The sequence below is a fragment of the Galleria mellonella genome, unplaced genomic scaffold, assembly GCF_026898425.1.
Source record: "Galleria mellonella isolate WM207_F2 unplaced genomic scaffold, CSIRO_AGI_GalMel_v1 utg28, whole genome shotgun sequence".
NCBI classification, from domain to species: Eukaryota; Metazoa; Arthropoda; class Insecta; order Lepidoptera; family Pyralidae; genus Galleria; species Galleria mellonella.
Window position 1 is genome coordinate 2,603,661 of NW_026442064.1, and position 26,502 is coordinate 2,630,162.

At 32.3% G+C, this 26,502-nt stretch overlaps 3 protein-coding genes across 3 annotated transcripts; 1 reads left to right on the plus strand and 2 right to left on the minus strand.

Moving 5' to 3' along the window:
- Positions 1-39: 39 nt before the first annotated feature.
- Positions 40-3,822, minus strand: LOC113520361 (uncharacterized). The gene is made up of 2 exons (XM_026905683.3): positions 2,795-3,822; positions 40-1,537 (listed from the first exon to the last, which is right to left on the minus strand). The coding sequence occupies exons 1-2, from the start codon at positions 3,545-3,547 to the stop codon at positions 1,511-1,513; spliced, it is 780 nt and encodes a 259-aa protein (XP_026761484.2). The 5' UTR covers positions 3,548-3,822; the 3' UTR covers positions 40-1,510.
- A 940-nt stretch (positions 3,823-4,762) lies between these two features.
- On the minus strand, positions 4,763-8,969 carry LOC128200824 (uncharacterized). The gene is made up of 2 exons (XM_052895509.1): positions 7,422-8,969; positions 4,763-6,897 (listed from the first exon to the last, which is right to left on the minus strand). The coding sequence occupies exon 2, from the start codon at positions 6,890-6,892 to the stop codon at positions 5,021-5,023; it is 1,872 nt and encodes a 623-aa protein (XP_052751469.1). The 5' UTR covers positions 6,893-6,897; positions 7,422-8,969; the 3' UTR covers positions 4,763-5,020.
- A 1,699-nt stretch (positions 8,970-10,668) lies between these two features.
- On the plus strand, positions 10,669-26,222 carry LOC113519604 (solute carrier family 35 member C2). The gene is made up of 5 exons (XM_026904726.3): positions 10,669-11,040; positions 13,022-13,309; positions 18,508-18,760; positions 20,365-20,531; positions 20,653-26,222. The coding sequence occupies exons 1-5, from the start codon at positions 10,855-10,857 to the stop codon at positions 20,968-20,970; spliced, it is 1,212 nt and encodes a 403-aa protein (XP_026760527.2). The 5' UTR covers positions 10,669-10,854; the 3' UTR covers positions 20,971-26,222.
- The last annotated feature ends 280 nt before the right edge of the window (positions 26,223-26,502 follow it).

Below are 26,502 nucleotides of genomic sequence, written 5' to 3' on the forward strand. Positions count from 1 at the left end.
GAATATTCTTGCTGTAAAGTTGAAAGGAAATAAAAATAATATTTATATAAATGTTTTATTTTATAAATTACCTACAATACAATAATTCTAAAACTACATTTACTACATTAACCTAATATGAAAAAGTATCACCGGGTTTCCCTATGAAATATGTAACTTGTTGACATTAGTGCCTTTAATATAATGCTAGTTGTTGGAAACAAATTGTATAAGAATAATACTTTAATCACCAGGTTACTGGAATCCTAACAATTTTTATATATATTACAATTTTTGACGTTTAAATTCATTTTAACCCCTAATTCTTTTTTTGGAAAATAGGAGTTGCAACTCCTATCATCAAAATTGTTTTTTCTATGTAACTATGATAGATATTTAAATTAAACCAAAGCGAAATTTGAAAACTTTATATTACATATTTTTAATTTTACAAATAATTATAAGGTAGCAAAAACAAAATATAGAAAAAACAAAACAGGTGTTTTTAGTGACTATTTCTTATGATACACCAATAAAATAATAAATACATATCCAACTAGCATTTACACAGATGTCTGATGTGTGAAACATATTTAAACAGATAAAAATTCTTTTAAGTAACTATACAATAATAACTAAATTAACTGATACTAGTTGAGACTGTAATAAATCGCGTTATCGATAAATTGTGACAAAACACGAAACTGCGTTATTTTTATACTACTCTTGAGTGTTGCCAGTCACATACACTAATAGTAGATAAAATAAACAAAATAATTCGAATCAAATAACCATTGATATGAACTTTTGCAAATTAACACATTTAAGTGTAAAATGAAACAACAACTTTAACCGTTTCAGTGCCATTGATTTTTAATTATATCTACTTAAAAATGCCAAAGAAATCTTTGTCGTGTCGATGTCATTTACCCTTGTCTCTAAAAAAACTGTATCTCCTCCAAAAAATATCCAATTTTTAATATTTTTTTTTTACAGCGAGCTAAACAGCGACTGATTTCACGAACGCTATGACGCTCGTGGCACTTTTAGTTGGAATGCGCATGAGCGTGATAGCGCTCATCGGCACTCAAACGGTTAAGTAAAACTCATTAATTATTTATATTCAGCCTTCCAAATTGAGCACTATTTATAAAAAAAAATATTGATAATTATAACAACAGTGTATTACACTCTGTTGGTAATTACCAATAAAAAAAAATATATATAAATCTCAATACAAAATATGTGTTTTATTTATTGTAAAAATGCGCTCAATTTATAAGATCGTACAAGTAATCAATATTGTATGGAAAATATAATTAATAAGAATGGAGGCACACAGTCCTACTCATTTTACTTCATCACTGCAATAGTGACACCTCTAAGGACACTATAAGAGACTACTACAATAGAAGGAAAATTAGACATAAGGATAAAATTAATAAAATCATACACCAAGTCACATATCCAGTGCGGAAATGGAAAGCCAATCTTCTCTTCTAAGGGGACGACACTTGCCCCTAATTGGTCGTTATGGACGGATGGGTTTAGCGGCTAACTGCAAACAATAACATACACATTAGATTAATAATTTTTATGGACTCCAGAATCCCAATAAGTTTAATACTTAATACATAAGGTCTATTTCCTTAGTTATCTAGTTCTATTATAGAATTACTATATTATATTCTTGTGACCATTTCCTAATCATGGCTAAATAATATATATATATATATATATAAACAGGGTATATTTAATATATATAATATGAAAACTATAGGATTTTTTTTAAAAGATAGTTAAATTTTATTGACCATTATTTCAGCAAAAATATTTGAGAATAAGAATTAAGATAAGTAAAAACTTGTTTTCCATAAGAATATTATAAAGAGGATTTTTTTTTTGTATGTTTGTAATAAATAAAATCGAAAACTTCTCATCCGATTTTAGCCTCTTGGGGGGTTTGCCAGTAGTTGCCATGTTTGGTGGGCAGATTGGTAATCGTGGTAAGACTTTAGAGATGTTTTAACAAGGATGCTGCTGCCCACCCCTCAAGTTCCCTTAGTTGCTCCTTACAACATCCATTGGAAAGGAAGGGGTAGCCTATTCCATACTGAGACCGCATGGTAAAATCACAGTACCCATACAAATGAAAAATTATCTTGTACATAAATAAAAAAATAACGAAAATCATGAAAAGAGCTTTTTTCTTTCAACATTCTGAACCCATTAAAAAAAGCATGTAAACAAATTTATTTGAATAAAAATTTCTATAAGATTTCTTACATGTAGGTACATACTCAAAAAGTCATTGAAATTTTACTCATATACAAAAATTTATAGAAGTGTTCAACTAAATTTTAAAGGAAATTTTGGGAATTGAAGATAGATAGGTGCAACATAGAAAAATAAAACAAAACAGTTGCTAGTGACTGCAAATTGAACATACATTAACTAGAGAAATGTTATATACCAGGTGTGGCCAACTGATCAATAGTAATAGACCCGTCCATTGCGACTATAAGTCCAGTCAATCACGACAAGGAATAATAAATATAATATTTTGCTGATCCAGTGGAAGATGCACACACAATGATCACACTAAAATTATTTCAAGTTTTCCGTTTTCCCTCTTAATAAAATAAAAAATACTACAATACTACATAATTGTGTACTGAACTATGTTGTTTTATTTGTGATTTCAAGAAGTATGTAATTGGTAGATCGTACAGGGTTTCGTCAGTAAACAGAAGATCTTGGGTCTAGTCAATTCGGCCACCCCTGGTATATGGTTATTTATATTTTCTATACATACCGATATAGTCGGTCTTCTGAGTTTCTCCTTAATAATATCACACGGTGACATAGTTTTGAAATCAAATCTTACAATATCTGTCTTTATCTCTTCTCTCAGATATGGTGCTGCTACTCGCCTTAACCGGGATGTTAATACTTTGCCAAAAGCGGAACATTTTCCACTTCTTACTTTGCATTTTAGTATAAACGACATATCTGTTATACACGGCAGTATAGGCTCGGGGGTCTTAGCACGCTCTGGAGTGTAATCACCGTAATCGCCATTCATAAACCGTGCTTCCAATAGTGATTCTAAAGAACTACTAATACTTGCGCCTCCCTCTGCACTAGGAGGGCCCGGGCCACATGTAGCACCGATATCTCTATTTATTGCAATTCTCAAATCAATTAGACAGTCATTATTGTCCTCCACTTCCAATTTTTTCATTTTCTCAGCCAATTTTGCGGCTTCCTCTTGCTGCCGTCTTAACTCCTTCGCCTTATACATGTTGGATACTTGTTGTGCGAGCACATTAGTAATTGGACTTTCAGTATAATTGAACGTAGGTAATGGCAGTCTACCGGAAAACGAGGCGGGCAAATAGGGTACATGTGTGCCAGACGAGGGACTACCCTCGCCAGTTAAAGTTGGCAAAGGTAAACGCCTAATTAAACCGTTAACATCTTCAGAGACATTATCCTGCATGGACGTTTTGGAAAGGTGGCTGTCTACCAAAGCTTGTAGAGACGAAAAGGAGTCTGATTCCGACATTTTTCATTTAAATACTCTTTAATTATATTCGGATTTGATAACAATATCTACGTCACTTCAGTTCACTCTCTTTGTTTCCTTGCTTATTATTATACTAAAATAAATTGTTTCAATTAAGATGTGTAAGAGATTTTAGAACTATGATTTGTACTCAAAATTTCCAATATGTATTATGAAATCTTAAAAACACAAATAGAAAAACTTTTGTTTACGACAATAAGAAAGCAAATATATACATATAAAAAATTAGACAGCTAATATGTTTTTCTGAATCTACTCATAGACAATCTTGTGTAACTTCCATACAAGCTATTAATGTATGGATTTGGTTAGAAAATATCATGCCAACATTTAGTTAAATGATAAAATGACAATAGAGCCAACTAACTAAGATATTATCAAATGCGATGTAAATGTCTGCCTCCTAAACTATTCGTGAAACAGATTTAGCTTTGTATTTAATGTTTCTTTTTATTTTGACGTGGAAATTACGACTTTATATAATTAATATTGACTTTGTTACGAGGTCTACTCTAAACATTAACCAGACATTACGAGAAGTGTTAAAACTTTGAGTCCTGTTGGTATTTAGCTTGAGATATCAGCTGATATTTCCGTAGTGAAAGGGGAATAGGATAAACACAATATAAAAGTACGATAAAATTTAATAGAAGAGCAAATACAAAAAAGCAACGATTGTTTCTAACAGTGTGTCAACTAAATTTAAAAACATATCTTTTTAAATTACAACTGGCCAGTAGTTTATAGCTGTAGGAAAGTAAACCTATTTCTAACATGTCCACTATCAAAAATTTTGCGAAATTAAGATTTCATGGTAATATTGTATAAAATAATAAATTTAAGAATTTTATTCTCCGTTTTATTTTTGCTAAAAAAATGGACATAGGAACGTGCAATTTAACATAAAAATCTTGTAATAAAAGAAATATTTAATATATTTGCGTAACAGTGAGAAATATTTACATATTAATAATATCTAAAAACTAACTATAGTAACCCTATAACCCTATTCACCTTTACTTTGAACATCAGGCCATCATAATTGGAAAATAAGGATTTTTGTGTAGATTTTTAAGATACTCCTGACCAAGTCGGATTACGTAGCTTGTATGAAGTGCGGTCTCTTAATTATATTCTTGGTTATATACTTATTACCCATAGACAATACTAAAAAAAAAACAGATTTCGGAATTAGAGATGGGCAATCCACCTGGGTGGGTTTAAAGTCTGGTGGGTAAAAACCGGGTGTTTTGGGTTTATTGGGTTTAAACCCCATAAACACCCAAATTTTTGGGTGTTTATGATTTTGTACTTCATCATCGTCATCTCAGCCGCAAGACGTCCACTATACTGGACATAGACAATATTATTATGCAGCCTACAGAATAAAAAACTTTTAATTTGATTTTGAGTTTATTAAGAAAGAGATGAAAGTAAAATGTAAAACTACAGTCAATCACTGTCAGATTCAGAGTTATTACAAGCGATGAATTGTATAGGTTCGATAGGCTCTATTTCGTCTAAACTGTTATGTTCATTTACTTGCTCAATGAAAGCTTCTAAGGTATTTTCTTCATTAAACTGAATGTCCTCGCATTCAGCTTTATGTTTAAGATTCCAGTTATAACAAATGAATGAAATTTTTTCAGTTCTTTCAGTTGTAAGTCGATTTCTTTTGTTATTATGTATGTAGCCTTGGATACTAAAGGAACGCTCAGTGGCTGCCGAAGTACAGGGAGCTGATAGAATACGAATCGCTACTTTGCTTAACTCAGTGGAACCACAAATACCTTTCCACCATATTAGGGGCTCAATGCTATCTAATGAGCTCCATACAAATCCTCTGGCCCAAAAGTTTTCTTTAGCTTTATAACACGCCAAATCTGCCATTACATTTGACAAACTTAAGTGTTGGCTTAAATTGTAGATAAACTCCATACCCTTAAGTTCTTCCTCTTGAGTAAGTTCGACTCCTAGAGTCCTGGGGTCTAGAATATATGCTGCAAAATGTATTGGCCTCATTGCCATATTGCATCTTGAAGATACTGATGTTAGAATCTGCTGTTTGCTTTCTTCGCTCAATGTCGAAATCTCATTTAATGCAAAACGTATCTTAGCTTGTACATCTCTAAATGTAATGTATGTGCGATGCAAACGATTCTGGTCGCTCTCTAAGTAAAATATGCTTTCAGTGACTGGTTCCAAAATACTTATACATTCCCCTGTCTTCGTCCAGAAATCATCACTTAGAATTAAATCTTTAATATCTCTTGAAATTACCACATCTTCTCTAACTGTTAATATTTGCAAAGCTATCTTATTTGCTTTCAAACTTTTTAACGAAGTAACATGACTTCCCCATCTTGTAGCACAAGGCAATTTTAGTGTTTGTGTAGAATCTTCACCCTGCCTTGATTTTATCAACAAGGAACTTAATCGTTGACTCCTTTTAACAGTTTTTATTATATTTATGGCTTGCATAATAAACACAGTTACTTCTTGTATCTTTACAATATCTTGGCACAACAAGTTAAGGATATGTGCACAGCAACCGAGAGGAACAACATGTGGATATTTGAGTTTTGTTAATTCGAATGCCTTTTGTATATTTCTAGCGTTATCGCCAATAAGTACAAGAAACTTATTTGCTCCATACACTTTCATTACTTTTTCAACTTCTTGGCTAAGGTATTCACTAGTGTGAGGATTACTTTCTGTATTCAAACTTTTAACGTATGCAGGTTGAGGTTTTGATATAAGAAAGTTTATTATTCCTTCATTTCTTAAATTAGACCAGCCATCGCACTGAAGGTGTAAGTAACTACAAGCATTTAGTTCCTCATTTAACTCAAAACGCATTTCTCTATATATTTTATCTAAGTATTTTGTCGCTAAAGCTTTACGTGAAGGTATTTTAAATTTTGGTTGCAATTTTTCGAAAAATTGTATCCATAAAGGATGTTGCACCATCGATAATGGCGTCCCTGTTACAAATATAGCTCTCGCTAATTCTGTTTTTATATGATCATCGGTGTCTTGAAACTCAGCATTTATTGTAGTGTTAGCAGACGACGAGGGGCTTATAAAAGAATCATTTGTCTCTATCTCTGACAGTCCAGACATTTTGGTTTTGGACGAGCTATCTTTTATAAGTTTCATAGAGTCTTTTAATGTTTCTGGAGATTTTGGACAAGTGATAAGATGTTGAAGCATTTTGGCAGCATTACTGAATTTGTAGACCTTATTACAAAGCTTGCAAGAAACAGACTTGTTTGGTAAAGTACGGTAGTGCTCCCATATGCGTAAATCTTTAGGTCTCCCCATTGAACCTAAAAAAATGAACGATGATTAGTTGGTCTGACGAAAATTCAACAATAGAGTGCCTATTTTTTTACAATGATTATTTCTTGTTATTTACAATAAATTTATTAAAAAAATAATAAAATAAATACAAAAAACCTTTGTAAAATTACATCTCCTCGGAGGATTAAACGCAGACGCTAGTTTATTATCGTATTGTTCTGTATTTTTCTCAGCAACTTCTTTAATTCGATTAGGTACTTACGCATATTATGTTAAAAATAAATATCTAGTACACATCTTAGGCTATCCACCATTATTATCCAATGACGACTCTCAGCTAACTATGCACTATCATCCAAAATAAACGTGTATGGAAAATTTTATCCCAGTCGGTTGAGGATTGAGGATAATTGCATCAACATACGAACATACCTACATACTTTTATTTACATAACGCAAGCTAAATAAAAGCTTGTAATAATACATCTAATTTTAAGTTAAAATTGTTAAGTGATCATGATATAATTGTATCATTCAAAAATCCACTTACCTTTAATTATTTCTTGTTAAGTATAAATATTATTTCAAATCTGCTCCCTTAATATGCACTTTTTTACTGCTTTTCCTACCTAACACGTTACCAGGAAGTCACGTTACCAGAGTCAGAGTAATAGTGAACACGTTTGACAGTGATTGTCGTCGCCTCATATTCAGCGTCGACGAATAGGGGAATCCCCAGTCATAATGTATTGCATGCGTGGCGGTCTTACTTCAAATCCATAAACAAAGAGATAATTACAGAACTCGATACTAGATGGCGCTGTTTTTGTTTGAAGAAAGTTTGCGGGCTAAAATACATAGAATTTCATCAATGACTTCCACAAAGAACAACATTTCTGTTTTTTCTAAGTCCGTATCTCTTCCGTATATTTCATAAGATATAAGCTTGGGCTACATTGTTATGCAACGTGATTTTGTCGCTGTCTTGCTAGCAGGGTTGACAGATATACGATTTAAATCGTACTCATACTATTATTTGTCTATTTTTTAATGTACGATCGTAAAGATTATGATCGTAATTCGCACAAAAACATACGACTTTTTGGTTACCTGGCAACATTTTTATTATGAAACGAACATGCTCACATCATCAGTCACATGCAACAATTTATTGGGGATTTCCCCTTCACATCTGGCAGTCCTGCTTGCTAGAATATAGGTAAGTCAGCCACAGTTACTGACGATCGATATTTAAAGGGTATTGTTTTTGTGCTAAATATTTCATAAAAACGTTATTTAATACTTTGTGGATTATTAATTTAGTTGATAATCACTGGAAGTAAAATGGATGCTAATTTGAGAGATCAAGATCTTCGTATAAAACAGTTAATAAAAGAAAATCTACGTAAGTACTCTTTTTATACCTAGGTAGGTAAGGTATAATAAACACAAAAGGTACTTAGATCGCGTGTGTTCGAAGCATTTATTCTAATAAATTTAATTTAAAATTGTAGAAAGAAAAAAATGTCTGCCAAGCCGTAGCCGAAGCCGATCTCCAAATATATTTGGCGATAGTGAGACCCAGTGTCCAGATGATTTACCCAGCGTCGTCGCAACAAAGAAAAAAACGAGGATAAAGTAAAAGAAAATTTACTGAAAGAAGAAACAAACTGTTCTAAATGCTTAATTTATGGAGAAGAGGATAAAAGAAATGAGTATTTCGGACTGTTAGTGGCTCAAGAATTTAAATATATACGGCCATGTGTGCGAACGAGGTGTTATGAAGAAATTTTAAAGTATCTACGGGAAGCAAAAGGCCAACATGTTGATCAACTGCAACATGAAAACACTGAAAATTAATTACTTTCATTTTATTATATATAGATTTTTAAAATTTCCTGAAATATTATTAGTTAACGTTTTATTTAATATTGTAGAATTGATCAATACAATTTATAAAAATAATTTATTGGTATTACTTACATATTTTCAAAAAAATACGTAAAAACCTATTTTTTTGGGTGATTATGGGAGTTTATGGGTGTTTATTGGGTTTTTACCAAAGCACCGGGTTTAAACCCGGTGCTTTGCCCATCTGTATTCGGAATAGAATAGATGGTGTGTGTTGCTCATTGTATTTATGACATTGTTAATGTGTTAGAGAGAGAGAGAGAGATACAAAAATGCATCAGCTTTTGAATAATCCTTATATTCTTTCATGAAAAGGACTCTAGTAGTCAAATTCATCTAGATAAATCAACTTAATTTTATTGGCCGTATAAGCCTAATAACTCGCTTGCATACTTTCTACATAAACTGTATCTCATATATAATCTAGTAATGTAAAATTTATTATTTAAAAATAATTGATATATCGAAATGAATATACTTATATACTATATAGTATAGACTTTTAGTTTCATATTTCCACACTAGCTACGTACATTTATAAATCTAACTGACCACAGTAGCTAATTCTCAGTGATTTTGTCAGGATAGGCTCATTGACTGAAACATTTCTCTCAAGTTAATATTTCACTACAGCAAAATTTCTCAATCTTATTATGCTTTACAAAAACATTTGTTGATAAATACTCAAGAAAGGAATTATAATACTGTAAACATATTAAATTGTCTAAATATAGGAACCTCTTATAGAGAAATATGTATATATGTTCAAAAATAGAACAGAGTTGACCATCGATAATAACTGCTCGAAATATTGATTATAGTGTTGAGTTATTGTAATGGTATTTCTGTTCTAGATTTGGTATTTATTGAAAAAAAAAATTAAGCATTTCTTACAATAAAAAAAATATGAAATGTAAATTATTCGATTAACATTATGTGGAATCGCGCATCGCTAATCTCTACCCCAGTTTGACATTGACAGCTGTTACAATAGTTGCAATCCATCCAGTGTTGCCAGATTCGGTGACTTTCGCTTTTTAGGGTATCTTGAAGAGTATTGAGACGACCAAAAATTATATACCTTTTCTACATATTTTTTCTCAAAATATGAAATCTTATTAATTTAATATAGAGTACTGATACATTACATATCATTGATGTGGTATGGTTTCAAATTTGTTGTAAATGAAGTTTTCCTTAAGATACTTTAAGAGAGACCATTTTTATCTAACTTAACCTTTTCAAGTTTCTACACCAAAATATGATAATAAAATGGTAACCCTATTTACGCTGTCGATATAGGTTAGCTAGGTGCTAGTGGAACTAAAAGATGACAGATAAATACGTCCATCATAACGAATTTATCAAGAAATAATGGTTTCTAGGGGATTGCGTAAAGGTCAGCTCACATGTTATATTGCTAACAATGGGACCACTAGTAACTAGTTAATAATTATAATGAGAATAATATTGTTAAATATAATAATGTTTTTACTAGCATTATTTAAAAAATAAAAAAAGTCCTCCAAAAACTAAATTTTGCGATTAGGTTTTAACCACAAAGTTAAAAAAAATGTGGCCTTAAATCAGATATTACAAATTATAATATCTGTTTATTATAATAATAATTATTATTAGATATTTAATGTAAGAACATAATAAAGTTTATTTTTTCTTATATCTGAGTAACAAAACTTCCGGCGTGTGAGTTCAACTCACATTTCAGCGGTTTCATTAGAAAATATTTACAAGCGCGTTACGGAGTGAGGAGGTAATCAATGGGCGTTTGGGGCTATATATACTTCAATAAAAATATTTGAACGATTTTAGGCTATAACGGCTCCGATTTTTGGCACTTCTGATTTATTTTATCTGGCAACATTGAATTCTACATCCGTTGTTATCTTGTATTGTACTATGTTAAAATTATGGTTTACGTGCTTAAGGTGGTAAAAATAAAAAAATAGTGAAAGAGTATAGAACAATTGTTTGATAAAATACCACGAGAGACTTTATAGCTGCTATGCAGCAGAGTGAGTTTGTTGACAAAGAAAAGTCGCTTTGCTTTCATCATGCCAGGCGCAAATTATGAACAGCTGCCTCTAAATGCTGATACAGAAGAAGGTGTATTTACAAGTAAACCAAAGAGAAAATGGTCTGATATTTGCGTACAAAAGAGTCTGCTGTCCCTTGGCTTGATTCTGTTGTACTTTTCCCTGTCCATCGGCCTAACGTTTTATCAAAGCTGGCTGCTTTCAGTAAGTTTATTCTTATTTAATACAATTTTTTATTAAACAAATTCATTAAACTTAGTTGCAACTGTTGGCAATGATGTTACACTTTATCTAGGTTCTTTGACATTATTACAAATATAGAATAAAATATAAACTTTTATTAGATTCTCCTTAAATAGCTACATATTTTCTGTACAACTTTTTTGATGGGCTTTTGAATGTGTGACTTGTGATGTAATTAATAAAAATAATAACAGCAGAGTATACCCATTGTCATATAAAATAGTAATAGGATAATTACTGCAAATACAGCCATACATATATATGTACTTGTTACAGCCAAATCACTGGAAATGTATTTTAGAATTTATTTAGTATTCTAATTCTTTGTCCTAGTAACAATAATAGTATTAATTAGTTGTTCATACTATAATATAAAACTAAAGATTTTTCTTTTACCTATCTGGTTGAATGAAGGCGGAAATTATTATTTACTTATTAAGAGACAAAATTTCATTCGTTTAAAAGCTTTGGAGCTCAACATGAACAAATATTGTAACACAGCATTTATACATATTAAAATAATCTTCCAATTGAAGCATTTCTATTACTTAAAATTTACTCATATTTTTTTTTTTACAATAAAAAGAAATTATTACACAAAAATATCTCTATTAATTAGTTAATAATTGATAAAATATTTTTCATTAATAAAATGTTTGCCACTAATGTTGTATATTGGTTATTTTGCCAAATTTAAGGTTAAGACATAGTATATACCACTATGTCTTAACCTTAAATTTGGCAAAATCACTGATGTGTGAGTCTCGTGTGCAGCTAGTAGAAATTTGACAATATCTTTTGGATTGAGACTAGAGGCTAAATATATTGAAACCACAAAGCATGTAATTATATCAATAGAAAGACAAATCAGATGCTTTAGCATGTATTATATAAAATACATTCAACTGAATTCCTAGGAGTAATAATAAGATACAGTTATAGTTTTAAAATAAAACATTTAAAGTGATATTAATTCATTTTCATTTAAGAGTTTCCTCTTGTCGGTGCAACTAATTCATGCATCTTCCTCCAGCCAGCTCTATCCCAGGCCACATCCTTTATCTCCCTTATTTATTAAAGTGATATACATTGTTATATTTATTTTATAGTAAATAGTAAAATCTCAATGCTATTATTTATTTTTATTACATTTATTTCACAGTTGGGCTATTTTGCATAAGAATATGGTTAGTTTATCAAGTCTAGAATGATACTTAGAATGTAACAGTTATTGCTACAGACCTCTGAAAAGGCTGTATATATATATATATATATATATATATATGAATAAAAAATATATAGAAATAGAATGTATATATATATATATATATATATATATATATATATGAATAAAAAATAATAGAAATAGAATGTATATATATATATATATATATATATATATATATATATATATATATATATATACATCCTTTTCAGAGGTCTGTAGCAATAACTGTTACATTCTAAGTACCATTCTAGACTTATATATATATATATATATATCTGTTCTTTAAGCCAGTTCTATTGTACTTTATTCTTTTGGTCGTCTCTCACTATATCTTGGATGTATATATATTTATAGGCTATTGTGCATAAGAGTATGGTTAGTTTAACAAGTCTGGATTACCAGAAAGTAACAGTAGTTACCCCAGACATCTGAAAAGGGTTCTGATGAGTTCAGGTTCCGAGCCATCAGGTTGACCAAGTTCTCACATGAAGTGTGATAGTTGGTAATCAGCACATAAGCCGGTGTTTCATCAGCTGTCATATATCCTACGATTCTGTATATATATATATATATATATATATGCACTTCATGCAAGAATTTTGATGCAGCAAATAAGCTGGTATTTCCTCAGTCTTCATGTATCCTCCAACTCCATATGTGCGTAGATGTAGACTACCAGTTATTACATATGATTCACACATTAAATATTTGCAGGAGTTCAAGTTTCCACTAACTGTGGTGATGTATCACCTGGTGATAAAATGGGTCCTTTCGGTGCTGGTGCGGCTGGTGCTACACATTATCACTGGGACTCCTCAGCTGATGCTGCCGTTCATCACCTGCCTCCGATCAGTGGCGCCCACGGGGCTCGCCAGCGGCATCGACGTCGGATTCTCAAATTGGGCGCTCGGGCTGGTCACCATTTCCCTCTACACCATGACTAAATCTACAACAATAATCTTCATATTGGGATTTGCCATACTCTTGGGATTGGAGAAGAAGGTATTTATGATTCTTATTTTTTTTTTTAATATAATTTGTAATGGCAAACAAGCTAACGGACCATCTGATGGAAAGTGGTAGCCATCGACTATACATGTATGTGTAACCACACAGCATGTGTAGTCTCGCAGCACTAAGAATATATACTGTCTATGTAACTGTTTAATTGAAATAAAGAAAAAAAGAAGAAAAAAATTTATATTATTAGGAAAAAGACCTAGAATGAATGTCCTATGTTAAACAAAGGAACATCCTATTTGTGCTATTGCTGATCACCAGGGAGTATCAGCTTGTTTGCCATTCTATGTTGCATAATGAAATATTTATATTTATTATTATTTATTTGTTCACTATACTTCCAATATACAAAGAAATATTTGATAATTTAGATATTACACAAGACATTGTTTTATGTCTTATATTTATTTATTAGGAAGAAAAACAGCAATTCTCCTTGATTGAACTTGAACCAGTGCTATGAAGCGTAACTTAGGAAAAAAATACTAGGGAAGTAGGTATATTGAGAAGGTTACAAAATGTAAAGCCGTAAGAACGCTTAGGTCTTTTGTATAGAAAATATATTGGACAAAATTAATAGGACAAAGATGTCGTGATGTGTTATTGTAGGAAGTGAGGTATGAATGAGAGGAGTAGGAGGTGATGTATGATAATAGCCGCTAAGAGGCCGGCGGTACCCACACGCCTCCCCCGGGGTGTATGGGTCTCTATAAGGATTTCCCCACATAAAAAAAGGAGGTGATGTATGAATGTTACAAAGGAGAGTGGCCATGTTGCTTTGAGCTTTCTACTCGACAGTTCAAATCATCACCCACTGTAACTAAATGTATGTTTTAAGTAATGTCTAATTAATAATCTTAAATAATAAAAGCACAAAAAGTAATAAAAACATAAAACAAAGCAAAGTACATTCTTAAAAGGCATCATTTACAGGCCAGTAGATAACTGCAGTGAATGCCAATTGGAAATAAATCAATGGTACCTCTTCATTTACTCGACATAGGGGTAAGGGATCAGCAGGTCTACCATGACATGAATTTCCGAAATTTCGGACTCAATTTCGTGTTTTTGTTTATACCAAAATCGGACCAATAAATGGTGTTTAACATTTCGTTCGTCATACATCCTATCATAAAAGTCCAAAGGAACAATATTTTAACATTTTTAATATTTCCAAACGGCATGTATTATGTAATTTTGACAACAAATTTCTGTTTCGTCTGGCTCTGAAATTTCGGAAAACATTTCATGGTAGGCCCTCTGATCTCAAATCGATTTAATCGAATATTGATCTTTTGCTTATTTAATATGTTCTTTATATTTTAGACTACATATTACGTGACCGGATATACTCTAGACATTTTGTCAGTCAGACTTAAACTATAATATGTTAGAAGACAATAATTTTAAATAAACAGAAAAATCGAATAGTATGAATCGATTTAATTATTATGATAATGAATTGTATTCGAGCGTGATTATTATAAAAAAATAAATAAATAAAAAAAAGAATAGATGCATAACTTAGTCTGGCGAGAAGACACCAAAGACAAATTATGTTAGTTTCAATCTGGATATACGGAGATTTGCTATTAATTGATAAAATCATATTAATAAGAGATAAGAATTATTGATAAGAAAGCAATGTGACACAAGTTAACCTTTACCGATATTACTCATGGGCATTCCCCTTCTCACTCCAATATGTTCAGTTGTTTAGGTATTATTTAATAATAAGTATCTAAACATTATTATGCCTTGTGGTCCCGGCGTAGAATGGACCACCCATTCCTTTCCCGTGAATACTGTAAGGGGCGACTAAGGCAACTTGATAGTTTAGGGATAGGCAGCAGCGTATGTCTTAAAACATCTCCAAAACCTAATTGCGGTTCCCAACCCGCCTGCCAGGGGGGAAAGGGATTGTTAGCAATGAAGACTGAGAATCCTATTGCTAACAATATACCCAACCAGGTCGACCTCCTCGCGGTTTTTTTTTATGGGTGAAAATGGTATGGTAACCCCGCCTGCGCTAACGGGATACGCTGGCGGAGCACCAGTGAAGGGTGATAGATGAGAATGAAAACAGGCCAGTTAGCCCATCATGACGAATTAATCAAGAATTAACCATGATAGTTTCCAGAGAGAACCGCGAGTAGGTCGATCTGGTTGGGTATACCCAATATATTGCTAGCAATGGGATTCTCAGTCTCCATTACTAACAATCCCTCTCCCCCCTGAATTATCTATTGTGCATGACATATTTTATGCTAAGCGAATTATTGAATTTCTGCGTATCATATGAACGTAAAAGTGGTAAGAAAGAAGAAAGTTTATTGTGATTAAACCTTCGATGGCAGTTTCACAGGGATCTAAATAATGAAATTTATAGAAAAAAGATTACAAATTAATAAGTATATAAATATTATATATATATATATATATATATATATTATGATAGGATGTCAATTCAAATTGCTTTTGTACGAAATGTCTATAAATGTATACAATAAGTCGTGTTGCTGGATCTGCTTATGGATAAGCCACCATGGCTTTAGTTGTTAAGCATTTAATAATAGATATTAACTGTACGAGTATGGGGGGAATGGGATTGCTAGCAATGGAGTTTGACAGCCCCGTTGCTAGCAATATGCCCTATTAGGTCAACCTCCACGTGGTTCCCCCTGGAAACCATCGTGAACAATTCTTGTTGAATTCGTCACGATGGGCTAACTGACCTGCTTCATCCTCACCTATCAAGCCTTTTACCTACCCAAGCATTCGATATTTGTACAAAGTCTCCCTCTGGTAAAAAAGTAGCCTATATCCTTCTCCATCCCATGAGTACGTGTATACCAATTTCATAGTAATTAGTCCAGCCGTTAAGGCGTTATAAGGTAACAAACAAATTCACTCACATTTATAAAATTGGTAAGGATACGAATGGTTATTCCAAGCTGAAAAGGCCGTCAACTTGTTTACCATTCCAAGTATATAAAAAAAAAAAAACAAAAACTAGCTTCTGTATTTATTGTTTGTTGTTTCCTTCAAGCGCCAATAATCAGTCAATTAACTAAGTAAAATGAATAAACATTTTATTTTACTTATCCTTATTTTATATAAATTTTTTTATATATTTTTTTCCTGGCATCCCATCTCAATTAATCCTGTACAATTTGATTTTACATCACCATTATTGTATCCACCGTTAACTTTATTACTGAACACATGCCATCCCCAGAAGGGAAGTTTTTCCAGTAGTTGTCATGCTTGGCAGGCGGGTTGGCAACCGCAGTTAAGCATTGCGATGTTTTGAGAGGTACGCTGCTGCCCATTCCTCGCGCTCCCTTATACGCCTCTTACGACATCCAAGGGAAAGATAGGGGTGGCCTATTCTATGCCGGAGCACACGGCACCAATTTCATATGCTGATTGCAAATTGTTAAGATCTGTGCAGAAAAGATTATAAAGGAATTTTGTGTCTGTAGAAAACGTAATGTATAAATCGCCTAGATAAAGTACAATTGAATTTGTCGCTAGAATTGTTTTTACTTTTTTTTTTTAAATTGTCGCTTTTGATTTACGCGTTAAAAAGCTGTGCGCTATCGGATTACGCTGTCTATTTATCACCATGGTGTTTATGGTGGTCTGATATATGCAATGAATATGGCTTGTTGATTTACCTAGAGAGATTGTTTATTATATATTTAAATGTAGAGGATGGATGAAAAAAGAATTACGAAAGAGTTTTATTGAGCAAGAATGAATGAAGATGTCGGTAGGTCCTTAGACGGACGTATGTCGACCAAATAGGTGACGTGCTGGAGAAGGGACAAATTACGAGTACCCGTGACTGGCGAGAGTGTATGAAAAGATTGATGAATGTGGAAGAAACGAAAGAAGTCTGTTTGAATCGAAGCAATCGGCGTTCCATTATTTTTGCCTACCCTAATGGGAGACGTGGGGAGACGTGAGGAGGCGTGACAGATATGCATCTGTAAATGTAGTTACATTTCTGTCGAATTGTATTTATAAGTTTACATCCGTTTGATAGGATTGATTGATATATTTAATTTTATATTAATAATAAGGAATTAACTATGATAGTTTCCAGGGGGAACCGCGAGGAGGTCGACCTGGTTGGGTATATTGCTAGTAATGGGATTCTCAGTCTCCATTACTAACAATCCCTTTCCCGCACAGTATGGTAGGTTATGTAGCTTATCTATGGAGGTTGGTTTTGATTTGTGTAAAACCGCGTAGTTGCACTGATATGTGTCCTGTTATAAAATGGCAAAAGCGAAAGAGCGTAATTGAGCTGACAATTTGCAGGCGACAAACAGCTTTATTCTTTAGCAATAAGAGCTATTTATTTTTAACATATGAATTCAAATCATTATTGTTATACAAATTAAGTTGATGACGCTCCTTATGTGATAGCGATTCAAGGCTAACGCTGAACATACGTAATGCCATAAACAATTAATGTTGAGCTCATTAGTAGGAGCAAGTTTATTTTTAATTTTTTTAATAATGTGTATTTAATAGATATAGCTGTATCCAACATACACGATCTACCAAATACAATAGCTAGAAAAAAATATTTATATACACTTAACTCCAATCTGTACTTATCTATACTTCTAATAAATCTGTAGAGAGGTCAATTCTGTACATGAAATATATTTCCAAAATAACTATCAGCGGGTGATTAGTGATCGATACTGATGCCGAAAATGCAATCAGTGGAATTTTTGTCAGTCTGTCTGTCTGTATGTTCGTTATAAAAACAAAAACTACGGACGGATAATCGACGGATTTTAACGAAACTTGGTACAATGATTTAAAATTTACAAGTGAAAAGAATTTTTAACGTATTTATAAGTTTTATTTGCGAGTAACATATATGAGGCTGTATTTTATTTAATTTTTTAAAATATTTTATTAAAAAAAAAATTGTAGTTGTACCTAGTATTTATGTGTACTAAGCGGGGGGGGGGGGGGGGGTGTTAGTAATACGGACTATCAGGCCCATTGCTAGTGGCGCAGGCGAGGTTACCATTCCATTATCAGACATTAAAAAAAAAGCTGTACAAAGCTGGGTACAGTTTCTTCCATAAAAAAGAGAAGAGTCGTCACTCTATAACGAATTATAAGATTTTCAAATAATATCGTTTTTCCAGTCGTGGTCGCTTGTGGGTATAGTGTTCATGATCGCCGCCGGTCTAATCATGTTCACATACAAAGCGACTCACTTCAACCTGGCCGGCTTCAATTTCCTACTGCTGGCGTCCTTCGCCGCCGGCCTCCGGTGGACCTTCGCGCAGCTGCTCATGCAGAAGTCCAAATTGGGCCTCCACAATCCGGTCGACATGGTGTTCCACGTGCAGCCGTGGATGTTCATATCGTTGTTGCCCTTCATGATCATATTCGAAGGTAACTCACATGTTTTTTATTTGAAAAATGAAATGGAATATAAATTATGCTTATTTAAACTTGTGTTTTTGATGGATTTTTTTTAAATTTGTGATAATATAATGGTAACCATGCCTGCGTTAACGGTATACGCTGGTGGGGCACCACGGAAGGATGATAGGTGAGAATGAAAAGGCAGGTCGGTTAGCCCATCGTGATGAGTACACCTGGAATTCAACAGGTTAGTTTCCAGGGGGACCACGTGGAGGTCGACCTGATAAGGATATATTGCTAGTTATAGGTCTGATAGTCCGCATTACTAACAATCCCTTCCGCCCATATTGCATTAATAAGACTTAATAGTCGAGGGGTGGGCTGTAGTGTCCCTCTTAAAAGATTTTGATTGCCTAACTGCGGTTGTTAGTCCGCCTGCCAAGCGTGACAACTACTGGCAAAACCCTTCTTTTGGAAGTCTCATCAACTCTCAACTCAGATATAGCCATTTTTAACGATTAAAAAATAAAAACCTTATATTAAATACATTGATACTTGTCGATAAACAATTAATTTATTACTTTTAATATACGAATTTTAATATATTCACTATATATAGAATATGTCATTTTGTCTGTTCATTCATGTCGGTTCGCTGCCCATTTAATGGAGACATCTCTAATTTGCATATGTTCATTTTAGCTTAAATTTCAGTGACTTAGTTACGCTTTCTAATAACAATGCATTATTTTACGTCGCCTGTATAAAATTCTGTTAATTGTTATTATAATTAGAAAGAAATTATAATTATTTTAAAGGTTTATGTTTTTTTTTATAGTATAAAATATATGAAAAAAATGATTATATATTATTGCCGTGTCATCCCAACATAAAATGAGTTTTCTTGGGTACCCATTGGTGGGTACGGGTATGGGTCAGACCCATTCGTGTTTCTACCGTGAAGCAGTTGTGTTTGCATGACTGTGTTTCGGTTTGAAAGGTGGGATATGGAAGTGAATTTACAGGGTACAGAGGAATAACTTTAGTCTTCAGGAATGGTAACGCATGGGGAATATCATGGGCGTACAGTATACTCTGTTATGTCCATGGTACTGCTCATGTCTATAGGCTACGTTTACCACTTTCCATCAGGTGGGCCGTCGGCTTGTTTGCCATTTTATTCTATTCAAAAATACCGCTAATTTGCGTTTTACTTTTCCTATAATATATATATATATATATATATATATATATATATATATATATATATATATATATATATATATATATATATCTTTATAAACTATAATTATTTCAAATTTTTTGCATCAGAAACTTCAGGGATAAACCCTCCCTCGCTCAGTGATTTTTTCTAACATTCTCGATCATAATTAAACATAAATGAATAAAAATCAGTTTGAAAATGTACAAATAAAGCACTTTTATATGATTTTATATGATCCCCATTTGGACTTGTAAGTTAATTTTGAAACTTTGGACCTCCTAACAATGAAAATAAAAATATTGTTTAACGCTGTGCCAGACGGACGGACGGACAATGTTGCACCTTAAGAGTTCCTCTGTACCTTTTTGATATGGAACCCTTAAATCAACAAATTATTGCGTTTCAGGTTTCGAGTGTTTCTACGAGCTGCAGAAGCAATCGGGGAAGGAGTTGGTGCCAACGATCCTGAAGGTCTCCGTCGGCGCCACCATCGCCTTCGCGATGGAGATCAGCGAGTTCCTGGTCGTTACCTACACTTCTAGTCTTACGTTATCCATTGCTGGTATATTTAAGGTAAGGCAATTTTATGTGGTTGGACCTTAAATTATATAGTTTATCTTCATATACATGTTACGCCAAAAACAGATCAAATTTAAAGATTTCAAAATTTAAACGATACCTATAAATATTCCAGGAAATGTGTATCCTAGTCTTGGCCGTGAAAGTGAGTGGTGACCAACTGAGCCTGATCAACGTAGCCGGCCTCGTTCTATGCCTTCTAGGCATCATCGGCCATATAGTACACAAAGTGCTGTTCATAAAGACAGTAGTTGGCAAAGTCAGTGTGGTGGACTCTGAAGATTTTGACCAGATCAACCGAACGAGGGCGTCCAAGACCGAAGGGGATCACCACGAGCCTCTACTAGAGGAGAAATGGCAAGTCAGCGACGAAAGCGATGTAGATACGAGCACAATATTACATGAGATCTTGCAGCGACGGGACGGTAGGTAGGGTGTTAATTAGATCACACCTGGCCACAAGTATGAGTTAACTGCGTTTTGAATTAAAAAAATTGCATTTTTTAAATTCAGAACCACACCAGTGCTTTATTCGCTCCAACTTATACTTGTAGCCTTTATGCGCGGCGAGCTTGGAATGGAAATTTAAAAAGCGAAGTTATTATTTTTTTTTTATTTACTTAAATTGGGACATTAGTCAAACAGCCTAAAATCTTACAGGTGAGAAATATAACATTACGAAGAAAGTAATGTATTTTTACAATTTTTGTATAGTTCTTATATTAATATTTACAGTTATACTACTAATGTAGGTAATGTATTAAAATGAAACTTTATTAAATAGATAATTAACAGAAACATCACAGGAAAGGAAAAAAAATGTGATCTTAAATACCACGTTTAGTAAAAGATTTATTTAAATTTAATGCATTTGAATTTATATGTTGTATACCGTGATGGGTCAATCAAAATGTGATAGGTCTGATATAGTGACATAATATGAAATTATATGACGATTGCGATTATAAGGTAAGATTTTATAAATTTTTGCGGTCTTTACAAAAATATCAGATATGGATAAAAATTTATCTGTGGATCTTTATTGTATTTCTGGTATATGACACCATATATACTGTATTAGTTTAGGTAAGGCCATGAAATGTGATTGTAAATATTTAGTATATTTACGTCTGTACATAGACGAGTTTACAGAAGAGGAAGGCAGATGATTTTTGTATATTTTTTTCTACTAGATTTTTCTAGAAGTTTTATACATTTTTTTTTTAATTTTACTATCTCTCGTCCTGTGTAAATTGTTTTTAAACTACCTTATTTTATTGAATCCTGTGTTAAACAAGCCCGGGCGCACACTGAGCCGGATGCCTGTATAATGTAATCTGTGGTCAAGTACTTATAATGTAAGACCGTGTACTCTGCTTAGTTTGGAATTATTACTATAACTAAAGTGTATCTGTCCAGAGCTTTTTTTTTTTTAATATGATTGCAACTACTTCTTTGACTAAAATGAACCTGAAAAAAAATTATTTTAAATCGATCGTTACTGGAAACAAGGTAATTCTGACCTTATGCAACACAGCGTGCGCGCGGGTTAACAGAAGCTCGCCCGCGTACTTTAAATATATTAAGAACGAAAAGGATTTGATATTTAATGTATAAATAACCACATTTTTAACTAAAAAACTAATCTAACTCAAAAGTTTGTAAATCTAAAATTAGTATCTTAGTATCTAAAAAATAGCAGGTTTTACAACTTGGTTAAGAATAAAGTTACGATGTCCTCTGTTGCGCAGGCGCAGCGGGTACGTTCCTCAACGTTAATGAGGGTCCGGGTTCGTTCTCTGTTGGGCCAAATTAGAAAGTGATTTTTCCGAATTGGCCCGGGTTTCTTCTGGGTCCTGCTCACAGATATGCGTCTAGTTTCTCATATCACAGGGTATCCTAGCGTGTGGTCGTTTGGCACCTATTGTTTTTTTTTTTTTATTAAAAAACACTCCTTTCTACATCTGAAACAAAATCTAATATTATATGTGTAAAATTTTGAGTTAGATCAGATTTTTATATCATATATTGACAATTGTATAAAGTGACATTTGTACGTTGCGACGCCATATTGTATAATTCCGTCACGATTTACATTGCGTGCACGCGTGTGTATTAATACATTCACGTGTGTATGTGTGTTAAGTTAATCGACAAATATACGGTGCAATATTATACCATGGTCATCATATCAAACGTTACATGTCCACTACTAAACATAGGTCTCCTTCTAATGGGGAATTTTGCCAGTAGTTGCCACGTTTAGCAAGTGGTTTGAATACTGCAGTTAGGCTTTAGTGATGTTTTAAGAGGGACACTACTGTCCATTTCTCGACTTCGACCGTTAAGTTTCCTTAGTCGCCTCTTACGACTTCCACGGAAAAAGATGGGATGGCCTATTCTATGCCGGAATTACACAGCGAAATATTATATAATCTGTTCTTGATTAAAAAAATGGCGACTTTTAAAAAAAAAATTATAAATATATTAATAGCAATATTATCGATTAACACAAAGTCAAAATTCTATGCTTGATTACATTCATGAATTCTAATTGTACGTGACGAACATGGCACGGCACTATTCTATCCTTTCGATATAATAGTAAAAAAGCAAAATGTATGCAATAGTGTGGGGACACTATTATTCTTTTTTGTTTTAAGTTTTTAATCGATCGATTAACTTACGAAAGTTACGTATTGTACTTACGTAAGCCTTACAAATGTAAGGAATATATTTTATTTCTCTTTATATGTTTGAATACACTTGTACTACATTCACAGATTTATTTTAAGTATATTCTGTGAGTTGATGTTGTTGGTAACTTGACTAATTGTTTTTTTTTTATATATATTTATATTTTTATATTCTATTAGGGGTTTACTTTGTACGCGCGGATTTCAAAAGTAGGAGAATCAACAAAGACTATATCTGATACCAAATTTTAAAAGTACCAAATTTTAAGTTAGACGTTAATGAAAAATCTATGAAAACTTTATCCAATTTGGTGCAGTAGTTTTTGCGTGATGCTTCAACAAACATACAGACAGACGTTTGTCTTAATAAGACCTCTCTTATCGATTTTTTTAAATGTCACCCATATACAGATATTGTCTGATTACAATCTAATATATAAAATTCTCGTGTCGCGGTGTTTGTTACCAAACTCCTCCGAAACGGCTTTACCGATTTTCATGAAATTTTGTGTGCATATTTGGTAGGTCTGAGAATCGGCCAACATCTATTTTTTATACCCCTCAATGATAAGGGTAAATAAAATTTTTACCCCTAAAAATTTTTTTTATATTTTTTTGACAAAATTTTTAATTGTGTTTTAAATATGATTTAGCATCAGAAAATACATACAACTTTAAATTTTCACCGTTTTACGATCAACCCCTGTATTTTAATCGCGATTTTTATATTTCGCAATAAGTGGTAAAACATCGTTTACGGGGTCAGCTAGTTTTATTATATTAATGAGATTGACATGTTGTTTTTGACATATTTTTCCCTATACGTTCTCAAAATATACGAAGCTTTACGTTACTTGTATAGTTGTTCTGACCAATTTTGCTGTATTAAGGCATTTAACAAAGGTATAATATACGTTTTTATAGCGTTATTAATCCCATTTAGGGTTAAGAAAAAGATACATAAAAAACATAAAAACTGTTGAGATCAGGACGGAGAAAATGTTAGGACATTTGATACGACACCACGAACTTATGAATAACATAATAGAAGGTAAAATAGAAGGAAGAAGGGGAAGAGGGAGACCGAGACATAGTTACATCAGGCAGATCAAGGAAGGAGTTGGTGTCGTGTCGTATTAAGACGTGAAGGGACTTCTTGAAAATCGTAGTGAGTGGCAAGAGTTCCACCGACAAGAATTCCTAAATAGGAATGAACTAAATTTTTTAACTGTGCAAGCTGCTAGACTTTGAAATATATATATATATATATATATATATATTGTTTAAAATATTATTTTTACACTTTATATGTTGTGCTTTATATACAAACCCTATAGACACATTCTCCTTATGGGCTCTCAAGGTTGACTGGAAGAAATCCCTTTACGGGATAAGTCTGCCTTTGTACATTTTGGTATAACCTAATATCTATATTATAAGCGAATGTACAAAAGTATATAAATAAATAATAAAACGAATTCTTTTCCCTTGATTTATATTGCACTGTATATTTCTCGATACATTATTCACTGAACGTATCTTATGTAACGATGAATGTAAATGATCAATGCAAACAATTATATTTGAATTATATTTGATAAGCATTTATAAAGTGAATATAGTATAGTATACTTAATAATGATAATATATTTTTGCATTTGATGTAAGTATTGTAAGAGGTACGTAAACCGCTTTCCATGTGACAGCTATGTGGCGGTACCAATTGTTACGAGACCCGAAGATTTTTAGCTAAATATGTTTTTCTTTTTGTTGTTGTTTATGTAATAAATGCTATTGTGAAAGCATCGTGTTCGAGAGAATGCTTTCTGTGTACGACATAATGAATCCTATTATGAATTAGTTAATGTTAACATTCCATATTTAATAATATTAATTAATTTTTAATATTAATTGTGTATTGTTTATTTGTTAAATTTGACCTATTTGAATGTACACGACCATAAGCATAAAAATGTAAAAAAATATTTAAGTTATTTAACTTGTAAACTAATTAATTAATTAATTTCTTTTTTATTATTTGATGAAGAATTGCAATTAAATATTTAATTTAATTTTAATAGAATGTTCGAAAGAAATTTCAATATTTCAAGAAAATGTCAGAAAGAGCTTCTAGTACTTCTGTTAAATATTTTTAGTTCCAGCAATCAGTGTGTAAAAAGATTATAGAGAAGAAAATTAAAGCATCCGCTTCACCTTGATAAAAAAAAAAAAAAAAAAAAAACGTTTATGTGAAATCTATGCAATCTGTTAATGGAATTTTATAATTTTTACTATAAATTTGCTTGATCTTTGATACACTTTGATATCAATATTTTAGGCAGAAGCATAGTTGCAAACACGATTACGTAATATTTTATTGTGTTCATATTTCCAGCTGGTTGCATAGATTCTTTTTTTTTCGTTTTCGTTAATATAAGGGCAGTGGCGACACTTAAAATATAACACAGTTATTAAAAAATATAACTATGGGATTAAAAATTCTCCATCTGTTTTGTCACGTCACTGTAGACTTAAAAATCAACTTTAGTATTGGAAATAAGACTGAAATCTAAAAATTAATATGTCAATCGTAGATAATATTGACATAATGTTATATTAATAATTGACTCGTCTGTTTTTTTTTATGCCTGTGGTCATTATGCAAATATCCACAATCCATCTTTCTTCCAGTACCTATACATTCCTTTAAAATTGAATTTCGAATTCCAATATTTTTATTTTACATTTTTTTTTTTAAATTATTAATAGGAAGGCTAAGATTGAAATTGACAGCCTATTTTTCAATGATTGTATTTTTTCCCCTTAAAATATCTTAAGAATTTTATTTTTAAATTACGTGTAAAAAAAAAAGTTGTATATTACGCATTGGCTAATTGTACGTTAAATATTTTTGTTGTATTATTGTTTGTTTTTTCTTGATATAAAGTTACTATGTATATATGTTTAATTATACACTTGATAGCAAGTAAATCGAGTTGTTTGTCCTTTTTGAATCCTTGTTATGATTTTCCTCATACAGCGCTGTATACAACGTGACGTCGTTGTCATTATTTTTAGGCGCGAATTTCAGTTATACCAAGCGGTTAGTATCGATTTTCTCGCCATGCCTTTGCCTTTATTACACTAATATTTGTCTGTTGTTCCTAGAACTATTTGGAACATAAGAGAGATGGCACAAGATTGTTCCTTTTTTAACAGACTTTAAAAAGAAATAAATCCTCAATTCCTCTGCTTGTTTTACATTTAAT

Bases quoted from the DNA above. Each gene is read 5' to 3' on its own strand.
- LOC128200824 (XM_052895509.1), bottom strand. From the start codon at position 6,892: ATGGGGAGACCTAAAGATTTACGCATATGGGAGCACTACCGTACTTTA.
- LOC113519604 (XM_026904726.3), top strand. From the start codon at position 10,855: ATGCCAGGCGCAAATTATGAACAGCTGCCTCTAAATGCTGATACAGAA. The intron at 11,041-13,021 runs GTAAGTTTATTC...AAATATTTGCAG, and splicing joins ATCAAAGCTGGCTGCTTTCA to GAGTTCAAGTTTCCACTAAC. The intron at 20,532-20,652 runs GTAAGGCAATTT...TAAATATTCCAG, and splicing joins CCATTGCTGGTATATTTAAG to GAAATGTGTATCCTAGTCTT.
- LOC113520361 (XM_026905683.3), bottom strand. From the start codon at position 3,547: ATGTCGGAATCAGACTCCTTTTCGTCTCTACAAGCTTTGGTAGACAGC. The intron at 1,538-2,794 runs GTATGTATAGAA...TATTGTTTGCAG, and splicing joins TCAGAAGACCGACTATATCG to TTAGCCGCTAAACCCATCCG.